Consider the following 15634-nt stretch of genomic DNA (forward strand, 5'->3'; position numbering starts at 1 on the left):
CATTGCAGCAACTCAGAATGGTACTCAGTAGTTTGTATGGCCCCCACGTGCTTGTATGCATGCCTGACAACGTCGGCGCATGCTCCTAATGAGACGACGGATGGTGTCCTGGGGTATTTCCTCCCAGATCTGGACCAGCGCATCACTGAGCTCCTGGACAGTCTGAGGTGCAACCAGGTGATGTCAGATGGACCGAAACACAATGTCCCAGAGGTGTTCTATTGGATGTAGGTCAGGTGAGCGTGGTGGCCCTTCAATGGTATCATTCCTTCATCCTCCAGGAACTGCCTGCATGCTCTCGCCACATGAGGCCGGGCATTGTTGTGCACCAGGAGGAACCCAGGACCCACTGCACCAGCATAGGGTCTGACAATGGATCCAAGGATTTCATCCCGATACCTAATGGCAGTCAGGGTGCCATTGTCTAGCCTGCAGAGGTCTGTGCGTCTCTCCATGGATATGCCTCCCCAGACCATCACTGACCCACCACCAAACCGGTCATGCTGAACGATATTACAGGCAGCATAACATTCTCCACGGCTTCTCCAGACCCTTTCCTGTCTGTCACGTGCTCAGGGTGAACCTGCTCTCATTTGTGAAAACCACAGGACACCAGTGGCGGACCTGCCAATTCTGGTGTTCAATGGGAAATGCCAATCGAGCTCCCTGGTGCTGGGCAGTGAGCACAGGGCCCACTCGAGGACGTCGGGCCCTCAGGCCACCCTCATGAAGTCTGTTTCTGATTGTTTGGTCAGAGACATTCACACCAGTGGCCTGCTGGAGGTCATTTTGTAGGGCTCTGGCAGTGCTCATCATGTTCCTCCTCACACAAAGGAGCAGATACCGGTCCTGCTGATGGGTTAAGGACCTTCTACGGCCCTGTCCAGCACTCCTAGAGTAGCTGTCTGTCTTCCTGGAATCTCCTCCATGCTCTTGAGACTGTGCTGGGAGACACAGCAAACCTTCTGGCAATGGCACGTATCGATGAGCCATCCTGAAGGAGTTGGACTGCCTGCGCAAACTCTGTAGGGTCCAGGTATCGCCTCATGCTACCAGTAGTGACACTGACCCTAGCCAAATGCAAAACTGGTGAAAAACAGTCCGAAAAGATGAGTAGGGAAAAAATGTCAGTGGCCTCCACCTGTAAAACCATTCCTGTTTTGGGGGCTGTCTCACTGTTGCCCATCTAGTGCACCTGCTGTTAATTTCATTAACACTAAAGCAGCTGAAACTGATTACCAACCCCCTCTGTTACTTAACTGACCAGATCAATATCCCAGGAGTTTAACTGACTTGATGCTATTCTCTGATTAAAAAGTGTTCCCTTTATTTTTTTGAGCAGTGTATATGATTATCAGTGATGCGCGGGTTGATCCGAAATGAGCGGGTGCCTGCGGTCACCCGCGGTTACCCGCGGTTACGAGTCATCCAAAAATATTTTTAATGATATTCGGGTCGCGGTCGGTCGGGTCGTTTGAAATAAAGATGCCAATTAAACCTTTGTAATTTATATAGTACGAGAGAGCATATGAGCGGAGTGGAGCGGTGAGAATCTCCGCTCATCATCGCTCACGGAAATGTTCGCTCCCCCGCTCAAAGCTACATCAGGCCGCTCCGCTCATCATCGCTCTGCGCTCAAAGCAGTTTGCTCCGCGCTCCACTCAAATCGCCCCCCGCTCGCTCCAAAAAAGGAAAAAAAAAAATCTACATGTATATCACTTTTAGCTTAGACCACAGCCTTACCTCCTAAAGAATTAATGAGCAACAACAACATTTTTCAAATAGAAATGTTATTACTACAAATTAGGCCTATGTAAGAAGGAATATAGCCTACACAAAGTCCTGTAAAATTAAACGAATAAATGGGCCTAATAATATAAATAACAATTATATAAACAAAAATATAGCCTACATACATTTTTTTAAAGTAAATTTATTAGGCCAGAATTTTGATAAGTAAACTTTTGCGCAACGCGCACGATTAAAATTTAAATGGGCTTATATCCATTGTACACACAAACTGCTGTAAAATAAAACGAATAAATGGGCCTAATAATATAAATAAAATGTATATAAACAAAAATATAAAAAAAATACATAAACGTTTTAAAAGTAGGCTAAATTAACTATTAGGCCAACATTCTTATAACTGAACTTTTGCGCAGCGCGCAGGATTAAAATTTAAATGGGCTTGTATCAATTGTTTGAATATTACGCTATATTTAATTTACACTTTGTTACAGGTTACCGTATTCAATTTGCTAACCTTTTGCTTTCTTCCCAGCGTGTTCACATAGCACACTGCATGTTTTTGAGAGATGTGTCTTTTTAGATTCCAAAATGAATCTTTACTGACTGGAATAATGTCTCCACATTCGTTTTCATCTACCACATTATAGTTAGTTTTATATTATAGTAGGCTACACCTGTATGACTTCTTATTTCCCTTTTTGAAGTAGCCTACTTTTTGAACTCCATTATTGAGCCGAGTTTTGACTGAAAATAGAATCCATCTTGCAGTCATCAACAGTAGACTGAGTCAGGCTTGACTGAGCATGCTTCAGAATCGTGGTGTGCGCGGAGCGAAATTGGAGCGGGAAACAGGGCGAAGCTCCGTCCTTTTAAAAATGCCGCTCTGCGCTCTGTCCAAGATCCGCTCGCTCCCGCTCCACTCCGCTCACATGCTCTAGGCCTACACTTTATTGGCTGAATAACTGGCGCGAAGATGATACACGAGCTCAGTCTGCAGGTAGAGATGGAGGCGGCAAGAGAAAAGGTGAAGACTGGGGAGTGGAAGCTACTTTTAAAAAATGCGGGTCAGGAAGCGGGTCGGACAATATTTTCTTCTTTTTTTTTTTTGCGGTCCGAGTTGCGGGCGGGTTAGTTGAAAACGTCGGTCGGGTGCGGGTTGTTTATACATTGACCCGCGCATCACTGATGATTATGTATTGTATCAGGTATATTTGGACAGAGAGATGAAGATTGCAGCTCGACTAAGTAAAAACCCTCTGTGGTCCAATTATAACTGCACATGTAAACATACTGTGAGCTGCATGAAGCTGATACAATAGAAATATGAACACAATCTCTCTCTACACAGCAGAAACAAACTGAATGAATGAGGATGAGAGCAGGATTTCAACAACAGATCTACTTACAGTTGTACAACTCTAATGTTACTGACAAACCACACGTCATTGTAGTGTTTTCTATTTTTGTGTGATGACATGCAATTCAATTCTGGTTCACGTTCACATTCATGTTGTTTAATAAATATGTAAGTTAATTACATTACATTAATTCTATTGTGAGCACTGAATACAATAATCAAGCATGGTTGGTCTGTTCCCCATGAGACTCTCACCTGAGCTGTGAGATGTAGGGCAGACACTGGAGGAATCCCCTCACTTCACTCTCTTCATCTGTACAGTCTATCAGCTCTACTGGTTTCTTCTCTGTTTGGAGTTTCAGCACTTCTAGGAGGATGGAGCTCTTTCTCTCTGAGAGCTTTATTCTCCAGACTGCAGGAGCTGACTGATAAACTGGCTGTAATGCTGGAAGGACACTCCTGCCTGTTTGAGTCTCATAGTCCTTCACATGTGAACACAGATCCAGCAGGAAATCACACTGATACTCAGTATTATAATAATTCTCATCATAGGGGAAAGATGTGTAGCTGCACACAGATGTTAATAGTTCAGTGTAATTTTCTTCTGTATTTGCATCAAACTCTGATGCTGAAACAAACAGATTCAGCAGAAACTTTACAGCAGCTTCTCTCTTCATGTAGATAATGTCACGAAATCTGTGGAGACACACATAATTATCACTTTATTGTCCAGTGTAGGAGAATATAAAATATTGGAAAAAAGTGACTGATTGAATTAAAATAAACGTATATGAACATAAACTGGACTGTAGTGGCTGGTTGTGTACAGACTGGTGTGTTATAATATAATCCTAAATTAATTATTTAGTAAATAAAGTTTTTTTTTTTTATAGATTCTATCTTTTGGAATAAAAAAAAAACAGATTTTGAGTAACTTAATTTCCTTAAACCATTCATTTCAAGTACATGTATTGGCACATATTGAGTTGATATGAAGATAAACCTGCGTCAGACAGACAGTTTCTACACTGTTTGTTTTCTGATTTGACAGTAAACACTCAATCTAGAGCTCCACTAAAGTCAAGTGCTGTTTTGTCCTCTATTACGTCACATCAGTGATCGTTTACACGCACTTTAAACATTACATTTCAGTTGGGCTAAAACATTATTAGTCTCTTAAGATGTTGTATGATTTTTAAACTTCTAAATAATGCTAACTAATGAATTGTCCATGATAAGACCAGGATTATATGTATTAAGGAAGTAAATTTTTTAGTCCAGTTGAAATTGTACTGGTTTGGCGTTTCTAAAGATGGATGAACAGGCAACAGATAATGTGATTGTATCTTGACTTCATCATCCATAAATCGCAGAGAATCCAAAAAGCCTCTCTATAAATTTCTATAGGGAGCTATAGGTGGTTACACCATGACATCACACGTTTGTTTTTTAACGCCTCCAGGTGACACTATTCTCACTTTAAAAATGTATTTTAAAGGCTTTTCTAATATTGCATTTATTGAAAAATAATTTAAAAAAAATTAATTAATTTTATTGGAAAAAATTGCTCATAAAATGTCACAAAAATTGCTTTGTAAGGGACTGTTCATTTTTTATTTAAGGGGCCACCGGAGGAGTTTTGAGATCTGTAGTCAAAAAATACATGACCCTCCCTTCGCCAGCAATACATTTTTCTATGACCCTCCAAAATGAATGTGAAAAAAGGCATGACCCTTCCCGATAATTTATTGATTAGCCTACTTCTGTACTGGTTTGCGCTTGGCAAAGATGTTCAGATTGCCATTGTTTTTTTTTTTACAACCATAAAGTCTTGCTTTCTCATCTTACTAGGGCTGTAACGATAGACCAAACCCAGCAAACACTGGTCCGACGGCAACGTCGGGTCCCTGGCCAAAAATAGTCGCAGTAGGACGGCATAAATCGGTAAAAATATGTAACACAGAACATTTCCTAAAAATGCATTCAGATACATTTGTACATGTCTACAGTTCTCTGGGGTTGCCTGTATAATTGTTATTTTGACTTTTAGCTACGTGTAGTGTATCGGGTGAGAGGACGTCACCTGGCTACATCTTTTACACGTGCATTTATAGTCCATCATGACCCTCTATGAAATCCTTGTGAAATATGCAAAAGCTGTGCTTAATCCTTGCATGGTTAATACTGCAATAATTAATTGAATTGCCCAAGTAGTTTTTAAGAGGTTGTGAAGACGTCCACTGACGTCCTTTACACGTCTAGTCAAGGCTGTGAATAGGCTACACATCCACTGACGTATTTTACACGTCTAGTCAAGCAAGACAGAAAAAAAAAAAAAAAACCAGGAATTATCTTTATGAAATACATGATTTGTATACAAAGTAAATATATTTACTTTATCTTGTTTAAAAAAATTATAATCACAGATTGCCCAGTGTGGTTAAGTGATTGCAAAGCCACTGCATTTTAGTCATTATTTCAACCTGTTGAACCTGATGTATTCGTTGTTATTTTTTTTATGGAATGTATGCATATACAGTACCAGTCAAAAGTTTGGAAACATTACTATTTTAAATGTTTTTGAAAGAAGTCTCTTATGCTCATCAAGCCTGCAGTTAAAAAAAAAAAAAAAAAAAAAAAAAACAGTAATATTATGAAATATTATTACAATTTAAAATAATGGTTCTCTTTTTTAATATATTTTAAAATGTAATTTATTTTTGTGATGCAAAGCTGAATTTTCATCAGCAAGTACTCCAGTCTTTGGTGTCTTATGATCCTTCAGAAATCATTCTAATATGATGATTTGATACTCAGTTATTATCAATGATGGAAACAGTTGTGCTGTTTAATATATTTTTTTGGAATACTTTTTTCAGGATTCATTGATGAGTAAAACGTTAACAGCATTTATTCATAAAAACAGCATTTATTCATAAAAACAGCATTTATTCAAAATAAAGACATTTCTAACAATATAAATCGTTACCATCACCTTTTATCAATTTAACGCATCCTTGTTGAATTAAAGTACTAATTTCTTTTTAAAAAAAAAGTTATTGTTCCCAAACTTTTGAACGGTAGTGTATATTGTTACAAAAGATTTCTATTCTAAATAAATACAGTTCTTTTTAACTTTTTATTCATCAAATAATCCTGAAAAAAGTATCTCAGGTTATAAAAAAAATATTAAGCAGCACAACTGTTTCCAACATTGATCATAAATCAGCATATTGGAATGATTTCTGAAGGATCATAAGACACCAAAGACTGGAGTACTTGCTGATGAAAATTCAGCTTTGCATCACAAAAATAAATTACATTTTAAAGTATATTAAAAAAGAGAACCATTATTTTAAATTGTAATAATATTTCATAATATTACTGTTTTTTTCTGTTTTTTTGTTTTTTAACTGCAGGCTTGATGAGCATAAGAGACTTCTTTCAAAAACATTAAAAACAGTAATGTTTCCAAACTTTTGACTGGTACTGTACATGTAAAACAGAAATATATCCGGTCACCATATATGTCTGAGTTGGATGTAATCATGGATGTAATTGCCAAAACTGTGCTGCCCAGATGTAACAAAAGATCTCGCGATGGGTTAGATTATCTGTTAACGCGTTCTCCCCATAGACTCGGGAACATTGAAGTTTGAACAACCACGAGGAGAGGAGGAATTGAGGCGCGTGTTGTACTTGTATCCATCCATATTATTAGAAATCTACTGTTGGGTACATACATTTTGTATTATTAGATTAACGTGCTAGAGTTTTACTTGTTTGACATGAATGAACCGAAAGAAATGATGCCCACATTGTCAACTGAAATTGGCTAACTGAGTTTGGCTAAAATTAGCTAGTAGGCTAAAAGTTACTTTGAACTTATACAATGGTATACCATAGTATAAAGTATGTTTAATGATACAGTCAAAGTTATTACTGTAACTTATTAATGTAGCCTTGTGAGAGTTTCTTTCAGAACGTAAATTATCTGAAATAGAATGAAATGTTTAGCTGGATTTGAACATGTATGTTTTCAGTAACTGCTTTAAAAATATTTTGTAATTTTAGAATTTCTAAACATGTCTATTCAGGGGACATCACAGCCCACCTGTCTTTATCAGAAATGTCCTGTTCACTTTCTCACTGTTACACACCTATTTAAGGCTCTTTCTCAAGGACACCACAGTGGAATTGAAGAGGCAGGGGACAAATGCTGTTCCCCCCCAACTGATCTAACACCAATTTAAAGCAGAACATCTTTTATACAATAAAATCAAATTTAATGCATGTTGATTACCTTTTTCTAATGTTTCATTCATGATTCATTCATCTTGTTCCATGGTTTTTTAAATTTAGCTGTAGACCATAAAAATATTTTGAAAATAAGTGCATGTCATTTACCTCAGATTTTTTATTTTATTTATTTTAAAAATAAATATATTCTCTTCCCTTAGATGCTGTGAAGAGGTGGAGCCCAAATGCTACAGACTCTGAAATTGATGCAGCAATGGCAGAACACCTGAAACATGCTTCAGGAAGAGCTGGGGGTGGTGGATACAAAAAATGAGCCAAACAATGTGTTTAAGGGATAGTTCACCCAAAAATGAAAATTGTCATCATTTACTCAACCTCATGTTTCAAACCTGTATACCTTTCTATGTTATGCTAAACACAAAGATGTTTGGAAGAATGTTTGTAACCAAGCAGATGTCGCTTCCCATTAACTACCATAATAATTTTTTCTCCAATGGTAGTCAATGGATGCTCTATTTGCTTGGTTACAAACATTCTTCAAAATATCTTCTTTTGTGTTCAGCAGAAGAAAGAAACTCATACAGGTTTGGAATTTGGTGAGTAAATTACATAATTTTCATTTTTGGGTGAACTATCCCTTTATATAATAATTCAGTATTTTGTAATTGGTATTTTAGTTTGGTTAACAAATCGAGAGCTTAGAATTATAAGGTTCCATCTCCGTTTAGGGTAGTTTATTGAGCATCAACATTTTTAAACTCGGTTTATGTTTTGTGAGATGGAACCTTTTTATTTTATTAATAACTACTAACAAAATATTTTTTTTACAAAAATAACACCACACAGGCATTAATAAACACCTAATGGATCAGATTGTCAAAAACTCAATTTGACCAAAAGTGGAGATAGAACCTTATAATTCTAAGCTCACGAAATGTTAAATATTGAAAAAAATAAAGAGAAATTTTGGCTGTTCAAGATCAATAAAATGTTGTGCTTAATCAGAAAATGCTTCTTTTTTGCTTATGTCCACAAATAATGTGTTATTGTTTTTGATGTACATGTGATTAAAACGTTTTATTGACGTTCAGGTCTGACTGGACCAATTTTGGACATTTTCTTATTTATTAAATCCAGGCAATTGGTTGATGAAACATTGATTAAAATTAAGATACAATTAATAAAAAACTAAATTCACTTTAAAGACGGCTTTGTGCTTTCTGTTTGAGGTCTCTGTGATTTTTTTTAAAGTCGCTTTCAGAGCAGTTATGCCCGTAATGGAGAACTGGAGAAGTCATGTCACGCCCTTAACATTGTTTTTTTTCTTTTTTTTCACATAAATGCGAACACGAAAAATAAAATAAAACGAATATTTTATGTTCTGTGGAGGCCGACCCTTCTTCATCCGGTGGGTATACATCTTTTGGTTTGCGCAGTGTAATTCATAGAATTACTAAAAAATATTTTGCCACCTAAAAGTTAATGATTTTTTGTGTCACGTCACATGTGTATTTCCCTCATATTAAATATAAAACGCATGTGTAGACTGATATTTTTCTAATGACTTGACTCCTTTATTAAGGGAGTATGGATATATTAACAGACGTTTCAATATATTAGTATTAAATGCATTTTCTGAGAATTTATATTTCAAGTTTTGACTGCAAATGTCACATCCATAACGCTGGAATTGTCCAATTTTAACGAATTTATCCTCAACTAGTTTTTTGGTGTAGGTCTACGTATTTTATTATGTTAACTTAAATAATACTAATAGTAATTTAAAGATGTGGTAACCCTACATCTTACACATCACACTCCACTGTTATGGTGGCAATTTCAGTAGATTTACTCACTAACATTATTGTGGAAACAAAATAAGGATGGAAACTAAAATATGGTAGTATCGCACTACAGCGCACATTCTATCAGCTGCAGTGTTCTGGCGCCTCAGTCCCAATACTGTAAAACTCGACGTAGGCCTACATTCACATCACACGTTAATGCAGCGGTAGAGTTACACTCACAGGACACTGTGCACTTATTCGCAATCACAAAAGTTCATTATTTGCTCGTGCTTTAAAGGGGAACTATTATGCAAAATTCACTTTTGTATGTAATGGTGTTTGGACATAAATGTGTGTTGGCAGTGTGTGTACACAACCACCCTACAGTGATAAAAATCCACTCACTCCTTTTTTTTTAAAGGGGTGGTAAAAAACCTTTTTCAAAGGCTTGATTGTGTTTGTGGGGTTCACTGTAACATGTGTTCATGCTTCGTTTGTAAAAATTCGCATTATTTTTCACATATTTAACCATTATTTTGCTCTGTCCCTTCTTGTAAAAACGGTCGGATGATTCCGGGTTCTATGAAGCCCCGCCCTCAAAAATACGCAATGGGCTCAGATTGGTTAGCTGGCCCAGTGTGTTGTGATTCGCTAACCGCCAAGTGCACGTTGTTTCGGAAACGCCCCTTACCCTCACCGGTAGTTTGTGCTTCAGTAAACAACGGCGTTAATATTCCCATACCAGTTTGAGCCCGAATCAGACCCAGAGAATGTAAGTGGAGAGGATCGAGCAGGATTCAAGAACGGCTGTTAAAGGACGTTTCAGAAAGGTATGTTTTTTTTAAACTGCATGCAGATCTATTGTGATCGTTATATGACAGTTACTTTTGTATATTTAGAACGATTGTAGCTAAATATTTGTCGCCAGAACTATTAACCCAATACGAACACTAAACATTGGCTTTACAACAGTAGCAAAATCAAACACAAACTATGTTTAGCATGCCTGTAGATAAACAAGCATGTAGATAAACAATACATAAAAGCTATAATCGAAGAATAATTTACACTGATCACATAAACGACAACAACCACGAACATTTCAAGTTCCCTGCGCTGGTGATATTAAACAGAAGTTTGTATGTGTTTGTCGGAATAAGTATGAATTAGCATTTAACAAACTGTTGTGGAGACAAGCAGCGTTGTCCTTCGTTTACTTCCTCGCTACAACGTACAATGAATTAACAATACGAACTATTACAGGAAAACACATCAACGAAAAAATCATACTTACAGGTTGTGGCTCGAAAACAACAGCTTCTGTTTTTAAAGTTGGAACTGCTCGATTTTTCAGGACAAGCCGTTTGCGAAGCCTACATTGAACTCGCGTAGATTGAGGAAGCTTTCCTCCGGAAAATGTGCAGCACAGAGAGCAACATTTGGATTATAATTATGAGGGGCCGAGTTAAAAATAAATTGTAGCCGTCCTTAGGAAAACTGAACAAAGTGGACCTGCAATCTGGGTGAAAATAACAGCGTTTCGACGGCATAGCGGCAACGACACTCTAACGTACTACCACAACAACTCTTTTCCAAAGCAACATAAAATGGCCTCGCCCCCTTTATGTATTGTGTTCCCAGAGGAGGGGTTTATGTAAATATTGGGCTTAGTGATGTCAGCAAGCCCACAGGAATGTCGTGTAGTCCCTATCAGCCGTTTCTGTAGTTCTTAGAAATTGATTTCTTTAAATGCAAATATCTCCCTTTGCTTTAAACTTTGAACGTTGTAACTTTGCAGATGTTGTTTATGCTCAAACAGCAACATTACACACTAGCTAAAGTTACAAAAGTGAAATCATGTTTTACCACCCCTTTAATCCCCATAAATCATAAGCAGTCTCTCCAAACGACCTGTTTTCAGAATGTGGCTTTAGTGACATCACTAAAACCACAGGCCCCGCCCACTAGTGTTGACTGACACTGCCGTTATAACTTAGACCCGCCCTGATCGAGTTCACTGCGAGTTGTACACATCAGCCATTGCTGCAGCAATGCACTCACGAGAAGCGTTAAAGCATCTCCCAAGCGTTGAAGGTGTTGTAGCTGGATGTATTCATTCACATAGCTCTCTCTATTTACTCTTGAAATCTGCCAGCCACTGAAGACGAGGTGGATTCATTTTGTTTTCAAAGAAAATGCTCCCTTAACTCTACAGAAATTTATGTAAGTTACTTATGCACTTCTTATACTGTTTACTCAGCTCTAACAGTGATTTTCTGAAGAAAAACTGATGCTTCATCTTTTGTGTGACATACAGTAAACTTTATTAAACTCATCAGTATATTTTGTGTCATCATTCAGACAATTGACCGTTCGCAAAAGCCAAGCCCCCTAGTTATTGTTACTACGCCCGTCAAACAATTGAGAAACAGACACATGGCTGGGTTGAGCTCCATACCGGTATAAGTGATTGTTTTGGAGTAATGCAGCAGACATATCCTCCAGAGCACGACAGAAAGGGCTGCAATATGCAGTGGAGGGATATGTTCAAAATGTTAAAATAAGCAAAGACGGGAATATTACAACAATCGAGGCCAGTGCTTGAAGTGGGGGAAAAAGGTGCCAGTAACTGTTACTCTCATGCATTGGCAAATCATGGCATTTGAGATTAATACAGTAAAAAACAAAACTTGAAGATATTGCTGGTACAACAACAATGTATTGTTATTTATTAATATAAATGTATTTAAACAAGTCGTGTGTGTGTGTGCTTGTGTTGTGTGCAAACGGAACTCCTCCAAGTCTGCAAGTCCAAAAATACATTTAGGCTATGGTGAGTTTACTACATTTTATTTTATTAAATGCATTTATGGTGAGATTATTATATTTTCATGTCAATCTGTGTTCGTTTTGACCAAGAACCATGCGCTGTCACTTTAATTCAGCACGTGCAGCACAGCAAAAATAGTCTCGGTGCAGAAACGATTGCAGCATCCGCTTGCAGTGTGAAAGCTTTACCTGTTAAAGGAGAACTCCGGTCAATTTTAACATTGAGCTCATTTTTTTGTACATTTGGAGTGCTGTCAATACAGAGAACAACGACAAAAATCGGTGTTGCCTACACCGAGTTATTCTATTTTTAAAATTTGCACCCTGTTGACTTCAATGGGGCAATATTTAAACCTGCTTTTAGCCTCTTAACATCCTTGATGTGTCATTACAAGTGCACAGGTCATGTGAGTGATTCCTTCAGAGTGAACACGAGTGAATCTGACTGCAGTAGATGTGAAAGATATGTATAAAAATGATGTTATTTAAGCCAGCGCAAATACCTTTGTTTATATCCTGTTTTTCGGTTGAAGTCCAAAGTAGTCGATTGCCGAGTTCACGCGCGTGATCATAGGTATTAAACCTATGCGTGTGAACTCTGCAATCGACTACTTTGGACTTCAACCGAAAAACAGGATGTAAACAAAGGTATTTGCGCTGGCTTAAATAACATCATTTTTATACATTTCTTTCACATCTACTGCAGTCAGACTCACTCGTGTTCACTCAGAAGGAATCACTCACATTTTCTGTGCACTTGTAATGACACATCAAGGATGTTAAGAGGCTAAAAGCAGGTTTAGTACTTGCCCCATTGAAGTCAACAGGGTGCAAATTTTAAAAATAGAATAACTCGGTGTAGGCAACACCGATTTTTGTCGTTGTTCTCTGTATTGACAGCACTCCAAATGTACAAAAAAATGAGCTCAATGTTAAAATTGACCGGAGTTCTCCTTTAACATGGGTGCGGAAAAAAAAACGCACTGTTAACGGACTACGGAGTATATGTGAAACGGGCGTGACTGACGCTTATATATTATATACGCTGACATATGTATGCTTATTAATCTTCGAGGCATTTAGCTGTGAGTGAGGTCTCCCACACTGCTTAATCCATTGTCGGCATCTTTCGGCTTGGGTCTTGGGTTTTGGAAAGGCGAAAAAAACGACCCCTCCATCTAAACTTTTGGGGTACCTAGTGTCAGGCTTGCAGGTGCCATAGGCGCATCGTTTCACCATGTGCTGAAATCGCAATGTTTGACGGAGGTCCTTCTCCTTAGTTACAGTTGCTAAGCTAGGATTGGACGAGGACCGTTCGAGGGCGGGGTTTTGCGAACAGTCAATTCAGATCGTCAGACGGAGTCCTACAGCAGGCTTGCTTTAATAGTGTATACAAGCAATGCCAAATAGGTTATAATCGTAATTAAACTAAACTATACCTGTTCCAACTCCATACAGCATATATTCTCTGACTCTGTAGGCATTTTTATGGTCGAAATGAACACCATTACTGTGACTGTCTGTTTTATTATTATCATCTTCCCTGTTCTGGCTCTGATCGCGGCTGCTTAGGCTCCGCCCCCTGTGCCGTGAACCAGCAGCTCATTAGCATTTAAAGGAGAAGCACTAAAACAGTGCGTTTTTCACAGACCCAAAAAATTATGATTTAAACGTGCTGTAAATAAAATTCTGTTGGGTATTTTGAGCTAAAACTTCACATACACACTCTGGGGACATCAGAGACTTATTTAATTATTTAAATTATCAGAGACTTATTAATACATGAACAAAATCAATCTCTACAGAGACTGACTGAACAAGAGTGAGAGAAGGATTTGAACAACAGATTTACTTACAACACTGTCAGCGGCCAGATGCATAACCAGAGATGCTTAGTTAAAACTGTGTCATGACAACAGTGTTGGGCTCGTTACTCAAAAAAATTATAATTTACTCATTATTAAAAAAAAAATTCCAAAAATTGATAATTGCATCATTTTTGCAGCCTGTGAATCCATGAAAGTTTCAAATAAACGGAGAGTAAAACTGTCTCAAACTGATGAAAAGCCACAATTTTATTAAATAACTTCTGTTATTTAATAAAGCAGCAACATAGAAAAATGAAAATAAAGGCTGTATTTTCAGCCGCTATATGATCTGAGCTTCTCCATCTTCAGACAAAGCCAGCTTGCTGCGTTGGTGAAGTCATGAGCGCACACACACAACAACGATTATGAAAATTGAAAGGGATGATTGGAATTTTGAATTTCTAATCATTAGCAAGTGTGACAAAAAAATAAATGTTATTAGTTACACTACTAGTTACCAGAGAAAGCAATATTACTGTAATGCATCACTAGTAACTAGTTACTGCCCAACACTGCACAAGAACTAGTCTGAACAACTAGCAGTTAGTTAGGGCTAATCAGACTTACTTTTCAGATTCAAATTACACCAATATACATCTTTATGTAACTCTTTTAAAACAGTTATGATCAGTCTTGAATAAAATAATTAGATAAGTATAAGACTAGTCTAAGAAGTTTTTGCAACTTAGTGTTTTCAATTCTGGTTCATGTTCACATATATATTGTCTTCCTAACATACACTGTACATTCATTTCATTCATTTTATTGTGAGCACTGAATACAATAATCAAGCATGGTTGATCTGTTCCCCATGAGACTCTCACCTGAGCTGTGAGATGTAGGGCAGACACTGGAGGAATCCCCTCACTTCACTCTCTTCATCTGTCCAGTCTATCAGCTCTACTGGTTTCTTCTCTGTTTGGAGTTTCAGCACTTCTAGGAGGATGGAGCTCTTTCTCTCTGAGAGCTTTATTCTCCAGACTGCAGGAGCTGACTGATAAACTGGCTGTAATGCTGGAAGGACACTCCTGCCTGTTTGAGTCTCATAGTCCTTCACATGTGACCACAGATCCAGCAGGAAATCACATCTCCCATAATTCACAGATGACAGCAGTTTCTTCACAGTTTCTTCTGTTGTCTCTTTATGGAGAACAGCAGCTTGCAGACACAAATCCAGTATGAATGATCTCTTTCTTTTCTCCCATGATTCAGATGATTTATTCTGTTCAACAAATCTAAAGAAAGAATGAACAAGATTCAGTTAGAGATGACAAAGGAGACAAATAAAGATTCTTAAAATTAATAAAACAGATTGTCAGATAATACCTAAGGTCAGTGTAATTGAAGTGAAAAGTGATGAACAGATGTTTTAATAATTATCTTTAGTTTTCAGTTTTGCTCTGAGGTGGAATTGCATTTTTATTGTAGCAAAATATCAAATGATTATTGGCAAATGGAAACACACAAGTTGAAATCAATTACATAAAAAAAAAAAAAAGTGCATAACTGAAACATAATGAAACAAATACAGTAATTTAAATAATTTCCTGAACCACAAGTTCTACATTATTAATTTAATTAACAGATTCAGTTGCTGTTAATGTAAATCTCTGTCAGACAGAAGGTTGCTCCACCATTACTGATGCATTAATAAACACTTTGGCTGCATTTACACTGTCAACCAATTCCATTTATTCCCCAGATATCTAGAAACTGAAATAAATTAATACACCAGCTGTGAGTCTCGCTGTGTGGAAGAAAACATTATAAACTCAGGAAAC

The 15634-nt window shown here is 37.5% G+C and overlaps 2 protein-coding genes across 2 annotated transcripts in view; both read right to left on the bottom strand.

The window, feature by feature from the left end:
- Positions 1-15634, bottom strand: part of LOC307166773 (uncharacterized protein) — a 419028-nt gene that overhangs the window by 152933 nt on the left and 250461 nt on the right. The gene's annotated exons all lie outside the window — the stretch shown is intronic.
- LOC307166774 (uncharacterized protein) overlaps positions 1-15634 on the bottom strand; it is a 125102-nt gene that overhangs the window by 11810 nt on the left and 97658 nt on the right. The window contains exons 6-7 of the mRNA XM_079885411.1: positions 14678-15088; positions 3365-3805 (exon numbers count right to left, since the gene is read on the bottom strand). Of these exons, the coding sequence (XP_079741537.1) occupies positions 3365-3805; positions 14678-15088 (852 nt within the window). The remainder of the gene's footprint in view (positions 1-3364; positions 3806-14677; positions 15089-15634) is intronic.

Source organism: Squalius cephalus (genome assembly GCF_949319135.1).
Source record: "Squalius cephalus genome assembly, chromosome: 11".
NCBI lineage: Eukaryota > Metazoa > Chordata > Actinopteri > Cypriniformes > Leuciscidae > Squalius > Squalius cephalus.